This window comes from Cebus imitator, unplaced genomic scaffold (genome assembly GCF_001604975.1).
Source record: "Cebus imitator isolate Cc_AM_T3 unplaced genomic scaffold, Cebus_imitator-1.0 Scaffold253, whole genome shotgun sequence".
In the NCBI taxonomy this organism is placed as follows: domain Eukaryota; kingdom Metazoa; phylum Chordata; class Mammalia; order Primates; family Cebidae; genus Cebus; species Cebus imitator.
The window spans coordinates 2520195-2532133 of record NW_016107568.1 but is presented as its reverse complement, the minus strand read 5'-3'; the positions used below and the strand labels follow the sequence as shown (position 1 = coordinate 2532133).

At 39.2% G+C, this 11939-nt stretch overlaps 1 protein-coding gene across 18 annotated transcripts in view; it reads left to right on the top strand.

Annotated features, from left to right (window-relative positions):
- The window catches only part of CTNND1 (catenin delta 1), a 57441-nt gene extending 46425 nt beyond the window's left edge, over window positions 1–11016 (top strand). For 8 of the 18 annotated variants that reach the window (XM_017498930.2, XM_017498927.2, XM_037728011.1 and 5 more), the window contains 8 exons: window positions 131–281; window positions 991–1183; window positions 1530–1644; window positions 2824–2911; window positions 6139–6201; window positions 7255–7358; window positions 7768–7854; window positions 8151–11016. In XM_017498930.2, coding sequence (XP_017354419.1) covers window positions 131–281; window positions 991–1183; window positions 1530–1644; window positions 2824–2911; window positions 6139–6201; window positions 7255–7358; window positions 7768–7854; window positions 8151–8162 — 813 coding nt within the window. In that variant the 3' untranslated portion in view covers window positions 8163–11016. The remainder of the gene's footprint in view (window positions 1–130; window positions 282–990; window positions 1184–1529; window positions 1645–2823; window positions 2912–6138; window positions 6202–7254; window positions 7359–7767; window positions 7855–8150) is intronic. The other 10 variants (XM_017498935.2, XM_017498933.2, XM_017498942.2 and 7 more) reach the window with 5 other exon arrangements.
- Window positions 11017–11939: the final 923 nt, after the last annotated feature.

Below are 11939 nucleotides of genomic sequence, written 5' to 3'. Positions count from 1 at the left end.
AAAAAAAAAAAAAAAAAAAAAAAACCACACTGAAAGGAAAAAAGAAAATGGATTTGGAGATGGGAAAACTTAGATAAGTAGTTTGCTGCCATTTGTAATTTGTCCCACCCCTTTCAATGTGATATTCTAGTATGGTCGATACATCCGCTCTGCTCTGCGACAAGAGAAGGCTCTTTCTGCCATAGCTGACCTCCTGACTAATGAACATGAACGGGTGGTGAAAGCTGCATCTGGAGCACTGAGAAATCTGGCTGTAGATGCTCGCAACAAGGAATTAATTGGTAAGGAGTTGAATGCTAACTTTTACCTTAAAATTTAGTACAGTATCTGTAGTCTTGTAGGTGTCTAATAATTTACTGAATTTATTGAAATGACTGAAGGGAAAGACCCTCCCCTCCTTTGTAGTTAATGAGTGCAAGAGTTGGTGAGGGTTTTAGTTTAATGGGTTCTTAGAATAATAATTGCTATTATTTATTGAGCACTTACTTTGTTACTAGGCATTGTTAAACACTTTTATGTTTATTTAATCCTCACCACTTTATGAAAGTCCAGTTTTTTAATAGGATAAAGAAATTACTTAACTCATGGAAGTTCAGTAGTTTGCCCAGAGTTAATGTAGCTAGTTACTAGCAGAGCCCAGGTTATTTATTTATATTTTAAATTCATTTGAACTCTTCTATTAAATATTATAATATTCAAGATATTATTTTCCTTAGAGTATCTGAAAGGACTGTGTAGCTTATTTAATATACAGTATTTACAATTTCAATGTGGTTGAAATAGAAAAGAAATAAAGGAATATGTAGAAGAGTAAATCTGTGACATTTCAGGTCCTTAGCCCTTTTGATATGATAATCTATAGGATAATGAAGTTGATTCATATGGATAGTAGCTACACTTGATATGATTAATGAGATTAAGTATATTGTAAGGCTCTTCGTGACCTGAGTTGGTCTTTTCTCTCTGCATATGCTCTTTCTGTCTTACTAGGTAAACATGCTATTCCTAACTTGGTAAAGAATCTGCCAGGAGGACAGCAGAATTCCTCTTGGAATTTCTCTGAGGACACAGTGGTCTCTATTTTGAACACCATCAATGAGGTTATCGCTGAGAACTTGGAGGCTGCCAAAAAGCTTCGAGAGACACAGGGTATTGAGAAGCTGGTGTTGATCAACAAATCAGGGTGAGCTTACCACCTAAAATTACAGTCAGAAGAATTTGAGTGAGTGGAGAGTTGTTTTCCTCTTTTGTTTACTAAGAAAAAGAGAAATTTTTTCCTTATTTACATGTAAAGTGTGAAGAGCTGTCACTCTATTATCTATTATCTTAATGTTGATCCATAAATTGATAATAGACTCTTATGTCAAACATTTTTTTGTGTCACCATTTGGGATAGAATACAGGATTTAGTAAAAACTTGATTTAACCCATTTTGGCATTTATAGTCTTATGTTATTAGAGGATATAGGTTCCAAGCTTCTTTCTTGGTCTTCTATCCAAATTCCTTATGGTGTTACTTTCCTCCAAAGGAACCGCTCAGAAAAAGAAGTTCGAGCAGCAGCACTTGTATTACAGACAATCTGGGGATATAAGGAACTGCGGAAGCCACTGGAAAAAGAAGGATGGAAGAAATCAGACTTTCAGGTATAGGAAATCTTAAGACCAAGACTTTTACCTTTTTTTTCCTTTGGCCCCAGGATAATGAATGCTTCTGTTGTCTTTGGTTTCTTCCATTTCACCATCATGTTAAATCTATTTTTTTTTTTTTCTCTTTTGGAGACAGAGTCTTGCTTTGTTGTCCAGACTGGGGTGAAGTGGTACAATCTTGGCTCACTGCAGCCTCCACCTCCCAGATTCAAGTGGTTCTCATGCCTCAGCCTCCCTGGTAGCCAGGACATGCCACCATGCCCAGCTAATTTTTTGTATTTTTAGTAGAGACAAAGTTTCACCATGTTGGCCAGGCTGGTCTTAAACTCCTGAGCTTAGGCAATCCACCTGCCTTGGCCTCCCAAAGTGCTAGGATTATAGGCGTGAGCTACTGCACCTGGCCTCAAAGTTAAATCTGTTTTTGACCCATATTTCCTAATTAGGAATTATTTGGCCAGATTTGGCTCACACCTGTAATCTCAACACTTTGGGAGGCTGAGAAAGGTGGATTGCTTGAGCCTAGGAGTGTGATACCAGCCTGGGCAACATGTTGAAACCCATCTCTACCAAAAATAAAAATAAAAGAAGTAGCCAGGTGTAGTGTTGTTTGCCAGTAGTGCCAGCAACTGAGGAGGCTGAGGTGGGAGGATCTCTTGATCCCAGGAGATGGAGGTTGCAGTAAGCTGAGATCACACTGCTGCACTCCAGCCTGGGCACAGAGCTAGACCCTGTCTCAAAAAAAAAAAAAAAAAAAATTTGTTTACTCCTCAAAAGGATGGTGTGTCTGTAATTCATTTGTTGCCAACACAGCAGCTCAGGTCTCCCTCTATGTCATAATATACTTTAGGTGCAGGTGATAATGAAGAATAATGGCCTTTTTGACTTTTGCCCAAATCTACCCTAGCCTTTTGAGGGGGTTTTTACTGTTTTCTGAAATTGTGTTTTCTTCTGATAGTTTTAGTGTTCGGATCCTTTGTAATCTCCTGTTCTGGAACACAAATAGAAGCCATAATATCCTAGTTTGTTTCACTATGTAGGGTATTTATCAACCCATATGAGTTGTTTTTTCATATTTCTATTTGGAAATGGGAACCTAGAGGCTTATGCCCATTACAGCATAAGATATGGGTGAATTCAGTATTCCGTGACATTGTTGCATTTTGTGTTTGCCTCTAGGTGAATCTAAACAATGCTTCCCGAAGCCAGAGCAGTCATTCATATGATGATAGTACTCTCCCTCTCATTGACCGGAACCAAAAATCAGGTGCAGTATCCAGAAGACACACCCTCTCCTTTTAGCCACTCCTGCTGTTATTTAGGTGGCTTACTAACTAAGAAATAGGATATATATTTATTTTTGAATTAGCTGGTCTTTTGGGGGAGGGGAATAATTCTTCACTCCAGGATTGTAATGCAGAAATAGGTAGGTCTAAGCATTAGAAATCAAAACAAAACAGGTAATTAGACTGGGTGTGATTCCCTTACCATTGCTTGTGAACTTAAAAACACTGGAAAGTGAACTCTACTCTATTTTCTCTATTTTTTCTCCTTTTAAATTTCCATTTAATACCTAATATTGTAATAGATGGTTACTATTTTAAAATTACAAAATATAAACAACCAGAAAAATAAGAAAAAAATCACATCACTTGTTTCTGTTATCCAGAGAAAACCATTTGTATCTTTTTAAACATTTTTACCATGTGAGCAGACACATTTTTCCCCAAGATGAATTATATATTTTGTTTTATAAATTTTTTCTTTTTCACATAAAATGTATATTGTGACCATTATTACCTTAATTACACTTGGCTTTTTCCTTGATTATTGGTTTTTAAAGTGTGGTCTGAGAGTCCCAAAACTGTTACCATTTGTACCGACGGCACAGAAAGCAGTAATGCTTCCTGCTGGTGACTTAGCACAAACCAGGGCAGTGACACAAAGCTGAATGAGTCATTGTACTTTTCATTGCCATGCATGTAGGTAAAAGCAGAGAGCCATTTTCACTTAAGTGGAGAAGAAAAGAAATAATTTTATTATTTTTCTACCCTTGAATTATGTATCTTTTCAATATTCTGTGCTTAAGACAACCAAAGCATGATGGTTGTCTTAAGGAAACATACTTATGTTATTGTTTCAGTTACTAGTTTAGCCACTTTTTAATTGTTTATTTATTTATTTATTTTGAGATGGGGTTTCCCTATATTAGCCAGGCTGGTCTTTGAATTCCTGGGCTTAAGTGATCCTCCTGCCTTGGCCAAGTGTTAGGATTACATGTTGCATCCAGCCACACTAACCACTTTTTTAATGGAAAACCATTTTTACTTGAAAAAAAAATGTCTGGTAGACAAAGGGATTATTCAGACGTGTGTATTTGGCAGACATTTTCTCAAAAATGAATGCGATAAGCTTGTCATTTTGAGGAAAATAACACAATGTTTGCTGCCTGAGATTTCAAGTGGAAATTATAGTTTTGAAAAACTTTTATTTGCCACTGTAAGCCTGGTAACTTCCCAATACTGAAAAGACTTTTCTAGGCTGAGTACAGTGGCTAATTTATAATCTCATTACTTTGGGAGGCTGAGGCAGGAGGATCGAGTGAGTTCAGGAGTTTGAGACCAATCTGAGCAACATAATGAGACTGTGTCTCTACAAAAAAAATTAGACGGTCATGGTGGCACATGCCTGTAGTCCCAAATACTTGAAGGCTGAGTCAGGAGGATCACTTGAGCCCAGGTGGTCAAAGCTGCAGTGGGCCATGATTGTGCCACTGTATTCCAGCCTGGGCAACAGAGCGAGACCCTGACTTAAAAAATACATGAATACACTGGGTGCGGTGGCTCACACCTGTAATTCCAGCACTTTGGGAGGCCATGGTGGGTGGATCATGAGATCAGGAGATCGAAACCATCCTGGCTAACATGGTGAAACTCCATCTCTACTAAATTACAAAAATACAAAAAATAAAAAATGAAATAAATTTGCTGGGTGTGGTGGCATGTAGCTATAGTCCTAGCTACTCAAGAGGCTGAGGCAGGATAATTGCATGAACTTGGGAGGTGGAGGTTGCAGTGGGCTGAGATTGTGCTACTGTACTCCAGCCTGGGCGACAGAGTGAGAGACTGTCTAAAAATAAGTAAATAAATAAGACTTTTCTAATGAAATAATCCTTGATATTAATGAATGTGATTTCAAAATCTCATATAATGCTGTGTGTTAACATTTTGAACATCTGGATAACTTGATTTAGCAATATTTTGTAAGTGACCAATGCATGATGTGTCAATCGCACATACATAATTGATCCAAATATTTTGTAAGTGACCAGTGCATGTGTCAATCGCACATACATAATTGATCCATTAGAAGTGCAAGATGGACCAATGGATTTTAATTAAACAGAATATGAACAGATTGTTAGTTTTAGATTCCACATTACTGCTAACCTTTAAGAAACTACTACTAATTAATATATTATTAAAGAAGAATAAACAGTTATCTGAAGAGACTATTAAAGTCATCCCCTCTTTTCCAACTTTTTATCTGTGTGAGGCTCAATTTTCTTGATATATGTTATCTACAATAACATATCACAACAGATTGAATGCAGAAGCAGATCTGAGAATCTAAGCCAAACCTCAAAAAGATGTACAAAAATGAAAAGCATTTTATTAAAGATTATTTATGATAACATGTAATAAGTTTACTGTTAAGTGAAATAGATACTTTAGACTTCTTAGTATGGTAACAGTTAATACATATAACCCACACCAATGAAGTTTCTTTAGATCCTCATAATTCTTAAGACTATAAAAGGGCCATGAGACCAACTAATTTGAAAACTGCTAGTTTAGATGGAATTGTTTTTTGATTTAAGAGTCTGTAGGGGGCTGGGCACAGTGGCTGATGCCTGTAATCCCAGCACTTTGGGAGGCTGAGGTAGGTGGATCACAAGGTCAGGAGATAAAGGCCATCCTGACTAACATTGTGAAGCCCCATATTTACTAAAAATACAAAAAGGTAGCTGGGGGTGGTGACGCGTACCTGTAGTCCTTGCTACTTGGGAGGTGGAAGCTGAGGCAGGAGAATCGTTTGAACTGGGAAGGCAGAGTTTGCAGTGAGCCGAGACTATGCCATTAACACTCCAGCCTGGGCGACAGGGCAAGACTGTGTCTCAACAACAACAACAACAACAACAAAAGGAGTCTGTAGTGGCCAGGTGTGTTGGCTCACACCTATAATCCCAGTACTTTGGGAGACTGAGATGGGAGGATCACTTGAGCCCAGGAGTTTGAGACCAGCCTGAGCAACATAGTGAGACCTAATGTCTACAGAAAACTTAAAAATTAGCCAGGCATTGTGGTGCACATAGTTGGTGCTAAGTAGAAGTGTGAATGAAGGGAAGGAAGGAGGACCAGAGAGCAATTTTCATGATGTGTACAGATTATGAAGAGTTATTTTTGACATGGATAATTTTCTGACTTCATACAGATAAGAAACCTGATCGGGAAGAAATTCAGATGAGCAATATGGGATCAAACACAAAATTGCTAGGTAGGTGATTAATACTTGCTTAAAGATGTGGAGTAATATTTCACTGGGCTAAGGAGAGCTGTCTAGCTCTATAGTTTTTTCCCTAACACCCTCACCATTTACCATCCTGGGAGAACATTGGCTGATCATTTCCATTTTGAAGGATGTAAGGAAATTTAATAAAATCTGATCTATCTACTTTCCACATTCCTACATGCTCAAAGGTTTTCAGAAATCTTTCTATACCTCTGCCATTACTGCATATTACAGTTCATATCCCTAAAATTATAGCCCATTATATTCCTACCCCAGTCTCCTTCTGTGGAGTGAATGGATACATTCGGTTTCTGCCCCACTGTTCTGCTTGCTATTCTGTCTTTTCACTCTGCAGTTTTTCGATTCTGTTCATGTAATACCTCTTACTGATATGTCCTTCCCTTTTGCTTTTCTAAATTCTCTATCTCCAAAAACTTAAGTCCTGTTCTCCCTTGTCAGGTCCTTCCTAACAATTGCAGCTTATTTCACTCTCTCTTCTTTTAATTCCAATACCCTTTTCAGACAGACCACTTGTTTAGCTTTATTATAGTGTCATATTCTGGGTATTTTATACATATTGTCTTCTTAGATTCAAGATTCAAATCCTTTTTTATTTTTTTGAGACAGAGTCTCACTCTGTTATGCAGGCTGGAATGCAGTGGCTGATTCTCATACCTCAGCCTCCCGAGTAGCTGGGACTACAGGTGTACACCATCACATCTGGCTAATTTTTGTATTTTTAAGAGACAGGGTTTCACCATGTTGGCTAGGCTGATGTTGAACTCCTGGCCTCAAGTGATCCGCCCACCTCAACCTCCCAAAGTGCTGGGATTACAGGTGTGAACCACAGTGCCTGGTCAGATTCAAGTTCTTTAAGTTGGGGACCATCAGACTTTGGTGACTTTCTGGAGCATTTGGCAAGCTTAGTTCCCAAAAATGGTGCCTAATTACACCTATCTGCTTGATGTATATTGTACACTAGAGGGGAATGTCATATTTCTGTGTGTGTGTGTGTGTGTTTTTTTTTTTTTTAACCAGATAACAACTATTCCACACTAAATGAGAGAGGAGATCACAATAGAACACTGGATCGATCGGGGGATCTAGGCGACATGGAGCCATTGAAGGGAACACCCTTGATGGTAAATTCTCTTTATATACTGCTATCTGTCTAAGGCTAGTTCTATTTTGAAGCCTATGTGTTTTGTGAAATACGAAAAAAAGTACAGAGAGAAAGATGGCATCCTTTTCTGGTAGGGGTTTTAGTAAAAAGTAGGAGTTTTGATTTATGTTGGGATTTCCTAGGCCATTAAGTGGTCAAAATGGAAGAAGCATGTCTGTAAAAGTATTATTGCTACGACTAACACAAACTGACCTTTTTTCAAACATTACCTTCTTCCTCTCCCTGCCTGTTTATGAATGTTTTGCCCTTTTCTTACTATTTTATCTTGTTTTGTTTGAGTTTACAAATTTTCAGAGTTTCTCTCGGTCTGGCACACACTCTTGAGGTTCCTGTCTCTACTCATACTAACAAATTGCATGTGTTCACAGCAGGACGAGGGGCAGGAATCTCTGGAGGAAGAGTTGGATGTGTTGGTTTTGGATGATGAGGGGGGCCAAGTGTCTTACCCCTCCATGGTATGTCCTTCAGTCACCCCCAAGATTGTCCTTCAGGAAGGAGGTTCCTGTGTGCCAGCAATTTGCCAATCACGCTGATCTGATCATGCCAGAGACACACTAGTCTCAGCCACATGGTGCTCGAGGGTTCTGCTTTTGTGATTATTACCTCTTAAGAGTCTGGGACATGCAGCTAGTGATCTGATTCTCTATTATGTACTGCTTTCCTTTCTCCAGATTTGTTCAACTTTTTTTTAGGGGGGTCTCCTTAATCCTAACCCCATTAACATCTTTCTCTTTCTCTTTTTTCTTCACAGCAGAAGATTTAGCACCACCATCTCCATTCCATCTGGGCTTATATGTACTTTTATTTTTTGGTGGTGAAATGGACAAAATGATGATTTTCCTTTTTCTTCGCTGGACTATTGTGCCAACTGCCAGGCTGCCTCCTGCCCTTACAGCCCAAGTGGCTGCCTTCCTTCCATCAGCTCCCAACTTCTTCCGGTGAAGTTTAATTGCCCCAGTGCCTCCCCCTTCCCCATTCCCTCCATTTTCTCCCAAGAAGCCTGATTCAGTTGTTTGCATATCTTGAGAAACTGCTGCAGATTAGTTCTTTTTTTGCCAGTTCTCCCTGGAACTCCTGGCATTTTGTGGAGGGAGGGAGGGAGAGAATGGGAATCTTCACTGGAAGCCATGGGAAGAATTGGAAGTTACATGCTGTATATGCAATGTCCAGCAGTCTGATAAACTGATGATTCTTAAGATTTTTTTCCTGGTGGGGAAGGGACTTTTATTTTCTTTTAGAGAGGGGAAAGTGTGAGCTCTTTCCTTACTCCTAATGGCTATTTTTGAAGCAAAGAAGGCTGGCAACATTGGCACATTCCACCTGGCAAAAACCCTTGAGTAAGTGAAGGTCTCCTAGAACTGGGATTAAGAAACCTTGCTCTCCTCATCTCCAAGGCAGGGACCATCAAGAACCTACAGATATCATCTCTTCTGCAAGCCTCATGCCAACCCTGGGCTATTGCTGCTGCCCCTTAACAGAGGCTGTCCTTAACCCACCTCTCCTGCCCTGTGTTATGTCTGCTGAGTTGGCCTGACCATTTCCAAGAGGCTGTAGAAAGGGGAGAATGTCAAGGAAGACTTTTGGTTTAGAAGGAGCAGAAAGATGTGTTTTGGGGATGAAGACCTCTAGGAAGAGCTAGTAGGAGTGTACATGAAGCAATTAGTCTGAAACTGGCAGGAAGCTTCAAAGCTGGCTTCCCCCTCCCGTTTCTCCTTTTCCTATCCTTATAGGCCTGTCCCTTGCCTCTGCCCTGGATTGGTTGGCAAACTAAAGGACTTGATGTACATAACTCCTGTCCCTTTTACCCTTAAAAGGTGGGGATTGCCCCTGGCTTGCCTCTTCTTTGTGCCTTTGGCCTGGGGTGCATCTCCTCCCACCCTTCCATGTGCCTTTCTTTGCCTCTGCAGTCTCATTTCTCATAATTTTGCAAATTATATTTTGTTGCTTTCTTACCTACTATTGGCCCTAAATAGCAGAAAAAAGAGAAGTGACCTAGAGAACCTCAAAATTCTTCGGTGGGGATTGGTTTAGCCGTGATTTCAGTCATAGCAAGCTTTTGCTCAACAGCATATGGGTGGGATTTTGCAAAAATCCTATTCTGATGAGTCTCAGAGTAAGGTTAGTGAGAAGTGAGTGGTGTGACTCTTACTCCTTAGGTGCCCAGAATTTACCATTATTGCTGAAGGAGAACTGATCTCTCCCCAATTCTCCCCTCCCTCCAGTATTGCCCCCTCTCACTTTAGCATATATTAATTAGCAGGTTGGGCTAGAGAAATCAGCTGCTATGCGGGTTGATTATTATTATTTTTAAAATCCTTTTCCTTATTTGCCTTCTCCCCTTAATCTAATCTAAAAGCTCTGTTCCATGCAACTGGAGTTCTTTATTTCTCTCTTCCCCTTCCCTTATATATTGAGGCTATGGGGTAGGAGAAAAGTGCACAACCCACCATTCCCTTTACTTGTGCATTAAAATTCCTTATTTACCTTTTTCCCCCTTCCCATTTCCTCCCACTTTCATCTACCTTTTCTGGCAAAAAGGAGCCTTTTGCTCTCCGTGACCCTAAGAGCACACTGCTCAGGGGAAATTGCCTCATCCAGACCTGGCTCCACTCTTGATTTCTCTTGTCTTCTTCTGCTCTTTTCCTGGTGCTCTTTTTTCTCGGTGGGGTGTGGGTAATAGAACAGCCATGGGCTTTTGGGGACCTTTAACTTTTTTTTCCTCTTTTGTTTATAAAAACACTAAACATTCAATTCCAGAGAACCAAAAATCCCACCTTCCCACCGAACTCTACTAAGGGGCTTGTGTTCTGCTCCATACCTTTTCTCTTTTCTTTCTCTCTTGTTAATGCTTTTAAAAACAAATGAGTTTTTTATATAAATAAAGTTTTTAAAGTGTGTATGTGGGGGGTCTGTGTCATTTCTTCACTTCAAGCTGTTATTTCTTCCCTGCTTTTCATCTTTGTTACTTCCTTATGTATCAGTGTCCTTCTTTCCAGAGCAACCAGAAGGAGGTTATACCAGGATTTATTTTGAGCTCAGCCCCAACTCTTATGAAGCAACATTCTTGTTAACTATATGTGAAACATTTTTTTTCTCTTGAAGATTCTTAAAAATTAAATGTGGCTGAAGTTGAGCATGGGAGCTTATTGCTAACTTAGGAAACAAGCGTAAAGAATTAATGACTTACTTTACTGAAATTCTTTTGCAACATTTTACAAAACTAACATTGAATAAAGCCCACTGTAATACGTAGCCCTCTTACACTTAGGACTAGAAGGTTAGAAACTACCAATCCCAAATACCTAATAGAAAAATGTAGGATCAAATGGCCCATGTATATAAATACTGATCACTGGGCCGTAATGTTGCTTCTTAGGCTATATGCAGTCCTTTAGTCGGAAATCAATAGGCCTATTTATTAATATTTTACAGACCATATTACCTGGATTACCAGGGACTATCTTTGCTGCAGAGACTAAGGATTAAGATCTATGGGAAGATACTTATTTTTCTGAGGCTCTTATGTCCTGTCATATAATTAAAGACTCAAGAGATTTTATGTGAAATGCTTTCTGTGTGCCCAAATCTTTAGATTAAAATTATATAGCTGCTCCTGATGATGGTCCTGTCTTGTTTTATTGAACTAGAACTTGGGTATGAAAACTTTTTTGGGTAAGTGATACCAGGAAATCTAGCTGTTACCTTTTAAAGCTTGATTTGTGTCTAACAATTGTAGTGTTAGACTAGAAGGATGAAGTACAAAGCCAAAAAGCTATTCAGAGTTTACTTTCCAAAGAGGTTTGATAGCCCAGCTTGAGATGATTTTTATCTACGTAGAAAACCTGGCTGTTTGGTCAGCAACATTTTATTTCCCTGCTACATTTTTATTCACTGACATTGAGCTAGATATAAACCCTACTCTTCCCTCTTCCTCCCGGATTGGTCCATTTGTTTTTATCTCATTCAGTAAATATTTGCTAAGTGCCTCCTATATGCTAAGCATTGTGTTAAGGTTAGGTTTAGATTAGAGAGTGAAACAGATGGATCTTTTCTCATATATTACAATCCATGAGAATCCTCTATAGCTAAGATCTATGATCAGACAAGATTGGGTGCATTCAGGGTAGTATGGCCGTAGACAAGATCTCTGATCTTAAAAACACTTCTCTCTCTGTCTTATCTAAGTACAGTGAAATGTTACACAGAATGATCCGTAAAGACCCCATCTCACAAGTTTCTTGACACTGATGCACTTCGTGGCAGAGTTCGAAGCTGGGACCTCACTTGGTGTGGCAACTAGCTTTTTTTAAAAAAAATTTTATCTGAGAAAAAGTGCTGTACTTATCTCCATATACTTTTCTATCTTTATTGTTGAAAATGGACAGATTATTCCACTTTCATTTAGGACACAAAGGTATTACTACCTTGCTGTCTTTTTCCCCTCTATCGCTAGTGGTAATGGACAGTGCCATAAAACATTTGTGCCTGAGGAGAAAGAAATATGGGATATTTGTGGTGATGTGTCAGTCAGTTACCCACT